Raw genomic sequence first — 12,062 nt, 5'->3', positions numbered from 1 at the left:
ACGATGGAATAAAAGAAGGGAATGTAGCATTATGAGTCCATTTGACCATTTATTAGTTCCAGAGGGCCTGAAAGGCCCCCCAGAACTTTTGTTTTTGCTTATTATAAGTTCTTTTGACATTTCTTTCTTTGTTTTAAATTGATTTGGTTTCACTGATCAGATCACATGGAGAAGAGAAATTTTCAAATTTGATGAAACCCTTATTTGCTGATGAATGAGAGAACAACAAAGCTGCTCTGACAGAAAAAGATGTCAAGTCTGTTAAGAGGAGCAAACTTTTATCTCATTCAGGTATGATTGGATTGAACATTTTATTTTCCACTGATATTTTTTTTCCTAATAAGTCAATACAGAATGTATGAAAAAATGATTGAAATTGTTGAGTCAATATTTAAGTGTACTACTCCAGGACCAGCAAAATAATTTTTAAACATCTAGCATCACTTCTAAGTTCCTCTGGGATGCCTTGCTTATTGGATAGTATGCAGATTTTCTTTCATCTAGATTTTTAGGTGAATTTGGAACAATGATAAAAGGTTGACAAACTCAATTATATTATGTCCATTTCGTTATAATTGGTTGAGCTGAACCATGTGACTGCCCACAAATACACAGTAATTGATTGTTTACATGTCCATGAATATGAATAATATCGTAAACAGTAACTTTACGGCTAAAACGAAAATTGTGATTAGTACAAAGATCATAATCAACCACAAATTTAAATGAAGCATTGGTGGGCCAAGTTTAGACGCTTTTTTAAAAAAATTCTCTGGATTTGCAAAATTTTTGCAGAGCGCACACTACTCACTGACAGGTTCTGCGGCCCTGTTGTCGTTCGCATTGGAAATTTTCGTAAATTTTGACGGTTTTTTTTTGTTTTTTGATGATAATATAATTGAAATAACAGACTCCGTGCTGACCATTAACGTTTATTTGTGGGCGCGGGCAAGAGGAAAGCCAAATTAACGGGCTCGGCAAGCCTCGCCTGTTAATTTTTGGCTTTCCTCTTGCCCTTGCCCTGGATATAAACGTTAATGGTCAGCGCGTCGCCCATTATTTCTATAATAATACGCCATTGAGGAACATAGTTTTCCACTTACCCAGTTCACAGACAGGCCCAGAGAAACAGCCAGTACAAATACAAGTATAGGCCTCACAGGATCCAGCAACTGGCTGACATACACCATTATTCTGACATGGGTTGACGGCACATTGGTTATCAATCCCTGATTGAATAACAATTATTTTTCCACATTGAAACCATTGCCAGAAAGATTGACAATAATTGCAGACACCGTCAATGAAATCATGCGACATATACTAACAAAGTAAAAGTGTCACGAGGCTGTTAATGTCTTTTGTTAGTAGCTGGTATGCTTAGCTATATCAAAACACTACATCAGCTCATAGGCAAGTTTATCCATGTGTGCAACCACAGTACGTTACCATTTCCTTACTTACAAATACACAAAGCCAGCATCCCCTTGATAAGTTGAGTTCGGCTGTCTTCCAATTGTCCCATGATGAGATGGACAGGATCACAGGAACTATGGTATGACCACGCATCATTGCACAAAGAAAACAGCAGCAACTACTATACTTGAAGCGCAGCCTAGTTTCTAGTGGGGAAAAGGTAGCATGCAGCAGCAGGATAAATTGCCCTGAACAGAAAATTACAGCACACCAGAGTTGCAATGTCACTACAGCAAGCAATAATAAAAAGCTAATCCAATCCATTACAGCAAGTTGTTAACTATACCTTGCAAGATTTCTAACGGCCATTGCAATTACAGCAGCTGTGAACAATCTGAAGCATAATTGTTGCTTGTTTAAGGAACTGCTCAAAAATATTAAATTCTTAGCAACATTTAATTACACAGAGCTGGGGTAGTTTTAACCCTTTGAGCACCAAAGTCAATTTTGTCGCCCTTATAAAATATACCTCGGTCAATTTTTTCAGATTTTTGCCAAAATTTTGATAAAAAACTGTGGCCAATGAAATGTTGTGTTCATTTGGTCCCAATTATCAAAAAAAAATCAAAGTTGATAAAAATTGGTAAAATGTTGCGCTAAAATTTTGGTGGGCAAAAATACAGCACTCAAAGGGTTAATGAGGTCGAAACGAAAAAAGTCCAGTCTAATAGGCATCATACGGTTATGGACTCTGTGACACTCTTTGTGAAGCTGGGTTTTGAACCTTTGACATTTATACATGGAAAATCAGTGTCAAAATATGTACACTAAGTGATGTTTGTTTTGAATCATGAGCCCAGTAAAATAACTGAACATTTGTCCAAATTTGACTTTCCTGTTATTTTAAATTCACTGTTTGAATATCTCTGTTGTAGCAACACAGCCACCAGTAACTTTTAAAATATGAATTCCAATAAAGTGCCAGTCTGAGAGAATATCTTGAATATCATTCATATACGATAATGTCACCAACTGTTAACAACAGGGCACATCATGTTTGATATGATGCAAAATGGATGCAATACTTGTCTGAGATGCTTGATAGAAATTCGAATTGCCCTTCATTAGAAGCAGCACAGTGCATCTCCAGCCTGCACACCGTACATCGTTGACCAAAGCTGAAATTTGTTGGCATGCATGAATTTTTACTGGAAATGGAAGATGAAGTCCGCGGTCAGTCATGGAGTTGTGACTGATATCCCTGTACTTGGAAGGTCACCTGGGAGCAGCACTGGAAATTGAGATGGCAGATGCATCAGAGATAGGATATCAGAAAATGACAGGATGAAGAAAGAGGAAAGAATTGGGAGCTTTGGAGAACTGAAGAGATGATAAAAGATAAATTTTCTCTCTCAATGACTCACTGGATTGACAGGTTGGGCCAATGAAACATCCCGAACACTGGCAGATGAAGGCATTACATGTTGCATCTGTAGGATCTTCGATACACAGTCCTCCATTTTGACAGGGGTTTTGTGCGCAGGGATTCAATTCTGCAGTTGACAGAACAAGACAAAACAAGAATGCATCATTAGAAGTTTTTGGCAATGTAATTTATTTGTTGGACATAATGCGGGGCATTGTCTGGTTGATTCACAAACGGATGAGCTCCCCCTAATCACATTAGATACCTGGAATTCTATATGAAGTATTTCATTTTTGAATTTAATGATCTGTAATGACCCACTGCAGGCATCTGAAAGTAAATGTACCTTAACTGACCATGTAGTTACAAAAGCTATGCACACAGATGAAAATGTTGACGTCACTGAAAAACTATACACAATTATAATATGCTTAGCTGGAATGCGGCAATCTGATTGGCTGGAGCCGGGGTTTATATCCTCAACAAGAAGACCTGCGCGTCGCGTAACATTTTTGAGCTCGCGCAAATTTCGAACGCCAGTTTGAGAGTTCAACGCGTCAACGCGCCATAATATCGAACAAGTCTACGGCTTGAGATTGATTTTGATTGTTAAATTTTAGTCTGGTGCAGCTCGATGAGACACAGGCTCCATAGACAAACCATAGAAATAAATACCGCTTGGGAGAAAGAGGATTAACAGTCGATAAAACCGATAGGTTAAGATTTTTCCACATTTAATAAATTGGGACAGGCTGATGACAAAAACTTACCAACACCGCATGTGGAGCCGGTGAAACAACGTGGACAGGAACAAGTGTATGCCGTACATCCAAAGGTAGATGGTTGACATGCTCCTCCATTCAAGCAGGGACTGCTGTCACATCCATTGGTTTCTAAAAGCAATACAATGGGCAGGCAAAGTTTAAAAGAAATCTTCTGGAAATCTGGCCAATGGCAATGGTGATTTGATTGTTGTAAAATAAGTGATACTGAAAAAAGTGAGAAATATATCATGCAATTTTGATTTTCGCAGTGATGTGCCTCCCTGCAGACACTGCAGCCTTCATAAAACATTGCATGATTTTGTTTTATCTGCATTCCAGATCTACTTTCCTTTAAGTCGTGAGTAGGAAGAACTGTACGAGGCACATGCAGTAAAGAGACTGCTTAACCTTGGGCAGCAGAGTGCCAAATGAAGCAAGTCACAGAAACACCATCCTACCTTGTTCACAGTAATTACCAGTGTAACAACCTGTGCACTGACATGTGTATGAGTAACAGTTGACAAAATTAGGCACACATGCACCTCCATTCCGGCACAGATTGTTGTCACATGCATTGATTGCTACAGATCAGAGAAAACAAACAAAACTACCCATTAGTTGTGATCAAATTTTAAGCATTTCATTAACTCATCAATACTATAAATTATTCATAATGGGTGATTATGGCTTTGCTATAATCATTGTTAAAGTCTGGAGGGACACGGGGAAAAGGGTTTAGACCTTGACATGTATTGGTCACCATGCGCCACCTACTCCTACCACTGGCTGGATGCACTTGAGACGTAACCTTATCTACCAACTGCCCTCATTTACCGTTATCTAAACAACTTGCATCAGCCTTTCCACGTCATTATCCGTGCGCATATCAGTGTGATCAAAGCTATAGATCGTCCATTTCAACATATTTAAAGCTCAATTAGCTGTCAGTTTTGATTCATTTTGAACTATTTATGTTGTCTATAAGATATATTTGAGGAGTTTATCATGCTGAGATGAAATGCCCAGTTTTCAAATTTACTCTTAATAATTATTGAAAGAGTAGTGCCACATGAAAGGAAAAAAAATAGAAAATTGCAATACAAATGTTTTCATGCTTAGGATAGCAACTTCAATTGTTTATGTTCACGTAAACATTCACACACAATATTAGCATAAAGCAGTTAACAGAAATGACACTTTTCCCCTCGGAAAGAAGACAAAAAATTAATCGTGAATCAATAAAGATGATGAGTGGCTTACGTGTATCACAAAACTGTCCGGTGAAGCAACCACTACAAATACACGAGTAAGCAGTACAAGAGCCGGCCACAGCTGCACACTGAGCGTTGTTTTGACAGTTGTGGTTCTCGCAGGGATTTTGAACTGTGTTAAAAAACAAACATGAAAATGTGCAAGTCAGAAAAAGAAACACTGATTAGTATGTCAAGGGAGTTCTGCTTTGGCTCCATGCTTCCATTGGTGATAATGACTATCGACCTTACCATTTGCAGAGGAAAGGGTCCTGGAAGAGTAGGCAATTGAACTCATGATGTTCATAGTTAACCCATTCATGTCATCAGGTAAGTTTTTCACATTCCCTTTGTTTTAATTAAGATATATAGATGTTTACTACATGCAACATATATCCAACATCACGCCAAGATTAAATAATTTCAGATTGCCCCTGATAGAGCAGAGAGTGCCACAATCATAATTCAATGTACCATGTACAGCGGATGCACCGAAAGGTTTACCGGTAGATATAAACGCTAGCAAGGCCCTGTTGGAGCCATGTTACACAACTACTTTGATCATTGTTATACCTGCTCTTATCTATCACAGCACTGCATACTCACATGTGAGGCAAGTGGTTCCTGTGTAACAGGTCGGGCAGATACACTGATATGATGTGCAAGATCCAGGTAAGGCAATGCAGGTACCACCATTCTGACATGGATTTGGTTGACATGCATTGGTGACTATCAAGAGAAGAGTAATGCAGCTAAGTCAAAGTATATTTTCAACTGGCAAATGTAGGTTAGTTTTGGAATGAAACTACATTGTAATGATGGATTGCTAATTCATGCCTGCCCAATATCTCTATGATGGCAATATAATCAAACCAAGTCCTAAGAGTTTATTGATAGCAAATAGAAACACAACCAAAACTAAATCTTGTCACTTTTATCTAGGTGTACTTCTACTTACATATTTCACAGAAGGATCCAGAGTAACAATCTGTACATTGACATGAGTACGCACTGCAGGAACCGCTAGTTCTTACACATACGCCTCCGTTCTGGCATTGATGGGCACTACACTGGTCAACCACTGTTAACAAAAAAAAATTTCACGTTTTAATCCATTCTCTCAAAAAATGTAATAACGCAGAATCACACTATGTCTAATGCTTATACTTTTCACAAGCATGGTTTGACTCAAGTGAATGCTATCAATGGTGAGTGTGGGCATGCTTACAGGTACCAGGTAACTCTGGCTCAACCGGTTCACCTTTTGAAGGCTGACCCTCATTGCTAACCTGTGAAATGTGGAGATTTTCATTTGCTGAGCAGAGTGCTAAGGGTCTATGTAAACATTGAAGGTCTTCAGACTATCATTCGACATGATGGTGGAGAAAGGAATCAGCATTTTGTAACGCTTTAGTGATAACATGCAACAATTCTAGTATGTGACAAAGTGAACACAAAATGACTCACTTTGGCAGTTTTTAAAGCAGTTAAAAACTAGCGCTGCATTCTAAATAATCTCTATGTTAATGTTTTCAATCATTCAGCTTATCTGACTAAATATCTTCCCTTATTTATGGAACATCCTTTATTTCAAAGTAAACCTTCCATGCTAGATGATTTGTTCATTTTTAGCACTATTTAGTTAACCACAGCTGACAAGATCTCTCATCCAATCAGAACGATGCATTAACCTCCTTGACACATTGGCGTAATATAATTATTTACATCTATTATTTTACATCAACACAGAGACGCTTACAGAGAATATGATTAACTGGTGAGAGAGACATGGAGCCTTCTATGGTCACTTACATTCTTCACAGAATGGGCCTGTCCAGCAACCTGTGCAAGAGCAGGTATACTGTGTGCAGGATCCAGGATTCGCGACGCATTGCCCGCCATTCTGACAACTGTGAGATGAACAGGGATCTAGGACTGAAACAAGTGAATGACAAGAGGAGAACGATCATTACAGAAAATCTACGATAAGATGTTGATGGATGGTTTATAGGGAATGATCAACATCAAGTTCTCAGAGTATGTACTAATTGTCTGTACTGTTTGTGTAATACTCTCTGGTGAAAAATTTCTACAAATTTCCACAGAACTTTTGGACCCAATCTTCCCAATGAAAAACAAATGCCATACTTTTAGGCACCAATTTATGACAAACTGAAGGGGTAATTCTCTGAGAAAACTTAGCATGCAAATTTCTTTTGTCATTTCCAATGGAAAAATCAATATCCTTCAGTTTCATAAAACAGGTGCAACTAGTCTCCCTACTTTCCATGACATTATTCTATAAGTATGGCACTTTCCCTCACATTATTCTGTATGGATAAAGACACAATCAGTGGAAAATTCTACAAAAATGCTATCTCCTCTCTCAATCATTCAAAATTTTCCAAATCATTTGAAATGAGAACTGAGGAAAAAGGTGTGCTTGAAAGTACATTTTCAGAATCTTTAAAACTGGTCAATGAATTCGTCTACACACGGGAGGCATTGTCAACTTCACCAAGGAAATCTCCGCGGATACAAATCATAATGCATTATGGGAAATGTACAGTACTGTGCCCTGTGGTTGGGCAGCAGTCTAATAGCAGATTGACAGAACAAGTGGGTCATTCTCACAGCCTTTTACCACTTTCTTGGACTTTACAAACAACTGCTTCCTTTTCAAACCTCACAAAAACAACATTTCCGCTTTGTACAACTGTCTCTTTCAGTTGTGATGCTGATGCTATAATGCCACTCTGTGTTGCCCTTTGAATGTTATAGTTTTGAATGTCCACAAATAATACACAAAAGTATCAAACTTTTGACAACAACATGTCAGATATTTTGACTACTACAGGGATATCATAATACCTTATGTTAAAGTTACTTTGAATTGCCAGGCTTTCTTCTAGGTATGATAACTTGGAGGCAAATCTGGATTAAATGATGTCTGTTTTAAAGTACTTACGTGATTCACAGTTGAACCCAGTATAGCATCCTACACAAGTACATCTATATGCAGTACATGATCCTTGAATAGCTGTACACGCAGCTCCGTTCAGACAGGGGGTTGACTGGCATGGATCTTCCACTGTAGGGTAAAAAACAAAGTGCCATACGAGTCAAATTCAATGATGACCATTGCATCGAAAACAGCATTTTGGTTACTGCCTTACTATTCCTGAAGTAGCTCAAAGTTTTATGTATTCGTGCGGTGTCAAATTTTCAGCCCTGTTGAACTCTGAAAAATCTGACATAGTCTTAAATTCAGAATACTGATCTTCATTTCATACCATTTTTATAAGTCATAAGACCTGCTCATATTGCATGTTTTCTCCACAGCTACACATTTTTAATCATACACACTTGACCAAAGAGTTACAGGTAAGATACAACTTGACCACCCTGAAAGTGTTCGGACTGGACTCAATAAATAGTATCCGTCGGTACAGATTTCGTACAATATCAGCAGTTGATGTGGCACATTTTTTGCCGCCACTGACCAGTACACATTTCCATTTGAGCGCGACTGAAGCTAGTCCCAATGTACCCGGTATAAGGGTCAGCTATATACATATGTGTGACAATGTGATATAGTCCAGTCAAAATAGGGTTAGACCCACCACAAATTGCAACAGAATTTTTTTCTTCAGAATGCATTTTGGAGAGGTACCAAGAACAACATATTAAAAGTTTACTCGAATCCACCTTGGGGAAATATGCCTAATTTTCATAAATCAAATATGGCGGCCAACCATCCGACAAAATAATATATTAGGACATATATCACATGTTTAACAAGCTATTTCAGTGATTTCAAAGTCTGACACTAGTAATTTGGCTCAGAGAATCATTTTTGAGGTTTAATGTTTTATATAGGCACTTCATTAATTTGCATAATTCCAATATGGCGGCCAACATTCCTATAACAGACATTTTTGGTCATATACCACGTATTAAACAATCCATTTCAGTGATTTTAAAGTTAAAAGTAAATTTCTTTGGCATTGACAAACGATTTTCGAGATGCAATGATTTGCATTGGCACTTTGTTAATTTGCATAAATCCAATATGGTGGCCAACATTCCTACAAAGGACACTGCTGGTTGTATACCACGCATTAAACAAGCTATTTCAGTGACTTTAAAGTTTTAACATTTTTGTTGGGTATGAAGGAACACTTTTAGTGGTTCAATTTTTACAAAGGTCCTTTGATAATTTGCATAAATTAAATATGGCTGCCATATTAATACCCAATTGCTTAATAGCTTGTAATATTAATAAGAGTTTGGTATAGTTTTTAGCACTAGGAATCTATCATGAAGAAACTGTTAGGTCTTTGGACATTTATTTTTACAATTTTGATTTTTCTATATTATTCTATATTCTTCTGAATAATATAGTCTAATTCTGAATATAACATTGGATTCATCTGTGTACGGCATTTTTGTAATTTGTATGGGTGTTTGTAACGATGTCAAACATGTAATCTGTAATGTTTACTGTTAAAAAAGACGCGTTCAAAATCTTTAGTTTTTAATTTAGACTGAACCCCCTTCTTATGGATGGGTGCATCTTTGTAAGATCCCCAAGTTGATAGGCAAGAAGTCATCACACATAACAGCAAAAATACAATGGATACAACAAAGCTAAAAAACAGAAAAAATGATATGAACAAAATAAAAAAATGCCATAATATACACAAATCAAAACTTGACACAATTGCAAACAATGTCAGATTCATGAAAAATTTTACGAACACACAAATTAACAAAAGTTGAAAACTGTATGTTTTAGCAAAGGCTTACAATTAATCCAAACACAGAATCCAACTATTACACAATACAAACAAGTACATATTGAGTCCCTTTTCTAAGTGTCATTTTTCCAGATGTACATGTTTGCATCGTGTAACAGTTGGATTATGTTTTGCTGATAAGTTGTTTAAATTATTTTAAGCCTTTGTTAAGCATGCAGTTTTCATTTTTCGTGAGTGTTTCGTGTCCATCGAGTCTAACATTGTTTGCAACAGCGCTAAGTTTTAATTTGTCTGTACTGTGGCATCTGTTATTTTTGATCACATTATTTTTTTGTTTCTATGTTTTTATTATCTTTGTTGTGTTTATTGTATTTTTGCTGTTATATGTGATGACTTCTTGCCTATCATCTAGGGGGATTTACAAAAGATGCACTTGTCCATATTAAAGGAGGGGTTCAGTATAAATTAAAAACTAAAGATTTTGTACACGACTTTTTTAAAACAGTAAACATTAAAGATTTCATGTTTTGACACTGTAGAGTATAAAACATCTATAAAAATCACAAATAATGCCGTACACAGATGAATCCAATGTTATATTCAGAAAGAGATTATTATTAGACATCTAACAATCATTAAAGGTTGTCAAAGATTGAAAAATTGAAAAATCACAAAAGAAATTGCATGACTTTCTTACATCTCAATAGTCAACGCACATCAATATATACGTACTTTAATCTGTTCGGAAGTCATATATGTAATTCTACCAAATTTACTTTATCATTCTTTTCAAAATACAATACATCACAGACACCTATTAAAAATAATTCAGGTATCACAGACACCTATTAAAAATAAACTTTTATCTTTAAATGGATCGTTATTGTAAGTAAATTTATAGTATATTTTCCAAATTTTAAAAAATAAATGTTCAAGGACTTAAGGTTGAGCTGCACGTTGCAAACACAGTTTTTTCAAAGGAATATTTCTCATCTATGATGACAAGGAATCCATAGAAACTATTTTGTGAAACGCAATATTTCACTAGAAACAAGAGCATATGTAGAAAAAAAAAGACAATTTTATTTTTCATTATCTCTTCTCATTCTAAAATGGCATGAGCTGAAAGACTGACACTCAAAAAAGTGCTTAAAATCATGATTAGCAAAATAAAAATGTCTCTCATTCAAAATTTAAGAATTTTATTGCAAAAACAAAATAGCTGTTTTGTTATTTAACATTTAAAGAATATAATTTTAAAATTTAAGAAAATTTGACAAAGTCAGAGTGGAGTTAAATTCTTTGGAAATCTTGAAATTTGGATAAAAGGGAAGCAGGAAATAGGGTGATTTTCATACATTTGCATACTGCCTGCCATACTAAAAGGTGAATCTAACCAATTTTTAATCTTTGGTTAACAAATTAATCAAAATTGGATGAATATTCGCAAAAAATATTTTCAGCAAAGTACGCTGTGTTGGATGCAGTGCCCTCTTAACAGTTTCTTCTTGATATTCCTAGTGCGTAAAGCTCTAATAAAATCTTATTTATATTAGAAGCTATTTGGACATTAATTTGGCGGCCATATTTAATTTATGAAAATTGTCAGAGTGTCTTTTAAAATCATTGAACTGCCAAAGGTGTTTCTTCATGCCCAAGAACTATATTGAAACTTCAAAATGGCTGAAATGAATTGTTTAATACATGATATATGACAGAAAATGTCTTTTGCAGGTATATTGGCCGCCGTATTGGATTTATGCAAATTAACAAAGTGCCAACGCAAATCATCGCACCTCAAAAATCATTTGTCCATGCAAAAGAAATATACTTTTAACTTTGAAATCACAGAAATAGCTTGTTTAACCCTTTGACTGCTGTAATCTTTTACATCAAAATTTTAATGAAATATTTTACCAATTTCTGTGAACATTTCTGTACTTTCTTTTCATAATTTTTTGACCAAGTGATATTTTTTTCATCAGCTACATTTTTTTATCAAAATGTTGGCAAAAAAACAGAAAATTGACTGTGGTAAATTTTATAAAGTTGACAAAAATAGACTTTGGCGCCCAAAGGGTTAATACGTGGTATATGGCAGAAAATGTCTTTTGTAGGTATGTTGCCACCATATTTGATTTATGCAAATTGACGAAGTACCTATGCAAATTATTGCATCTAGAAAACTGTTTGTCCTTGCCAAAGAAATATACTTTTAACTTTAAAATCACAGAAATAGCTTGTTTAACCCTTTGACTGCTGTAACATTTTACACGAAAATTTTAATGCAATATTTTACCAATTTCTGTGAACCTTTCTGTACGTTTTTTTTCATAATTTTGGACCAAATGATATCTTTTTCATCAACTACAGTTTTTTTATCAAAATGTTGGCAAAAAGCAGAAAAATTGATTGTGGTACGTTTTATAAAGTTGACAAAAACAGA

The 12,062-nt window shown here is 35.7% G+C and overlaps 1 protein-coding gene across 1 annotated transcript in view; it reads right to left on the bottom strand.

Annotated features, from left to right (window-relative positions):
- LOC139148141 (uncharacterized) overlaps window positions 1-12,062 on the bottom strand; it is a 190,109-nt gene that overhangs the window by 60,700 nt on the left and 117,347 nt on the right. The window contains exons 61-68 of the mRNA XM_070719450.1: window positions 7,825-7,947; window positions 6,669-6,791; window positions 5,815-5,937; window positions 5,463-5,585; window positions 4,867-4,989; window positions 4,065-4,187; window positions 3,613-3,735; window positions 2,841-2,969 (exon numbers count right to left, since the gene is read on the bottom strand). Coding sequence (XP_070575551.1) covers window positions 2,841-2,969; window positions 3,613-3,735; window positions 4,065-4,187; window positions 4,867-4,989; window positions 5,463-5,585; window positions 5,815-5,937; window positions 6,669-6,791; window positions 7,825-7,947 — 990 coding nt within the window. The remainder of the gene's footprint in view (window positions 1-2,840; window positions 2,970-3,612; window positions 3,736-4,064; window positions 4,188-4,866; window positions 4,990-5,462; window positions 5,586-5,814; window positions 5,938-6,668; window positions 6,792-7,824; window positions 7,948-12,062) is intronic.

The sequence above is a fragment of the Ptychodera flava genome, chromosome 13 (assembly GCF_041260155.1).
Source record: "Ptychodera flava strain L36383 chromosome 13, AS_Pfla_20210202, whole genome shotgun sequence".
NCBI lineage: Eukaryota > Metazoa > Hemichordata > Enteropneusta > Ptychoderidae > Ptychodera > Ptychodera flava.
The sequence above is the reverse complement of the archived record's forward strand: the minus strand, read 5'-3'. Positions and strand labels throughout refer to the sequence as shown.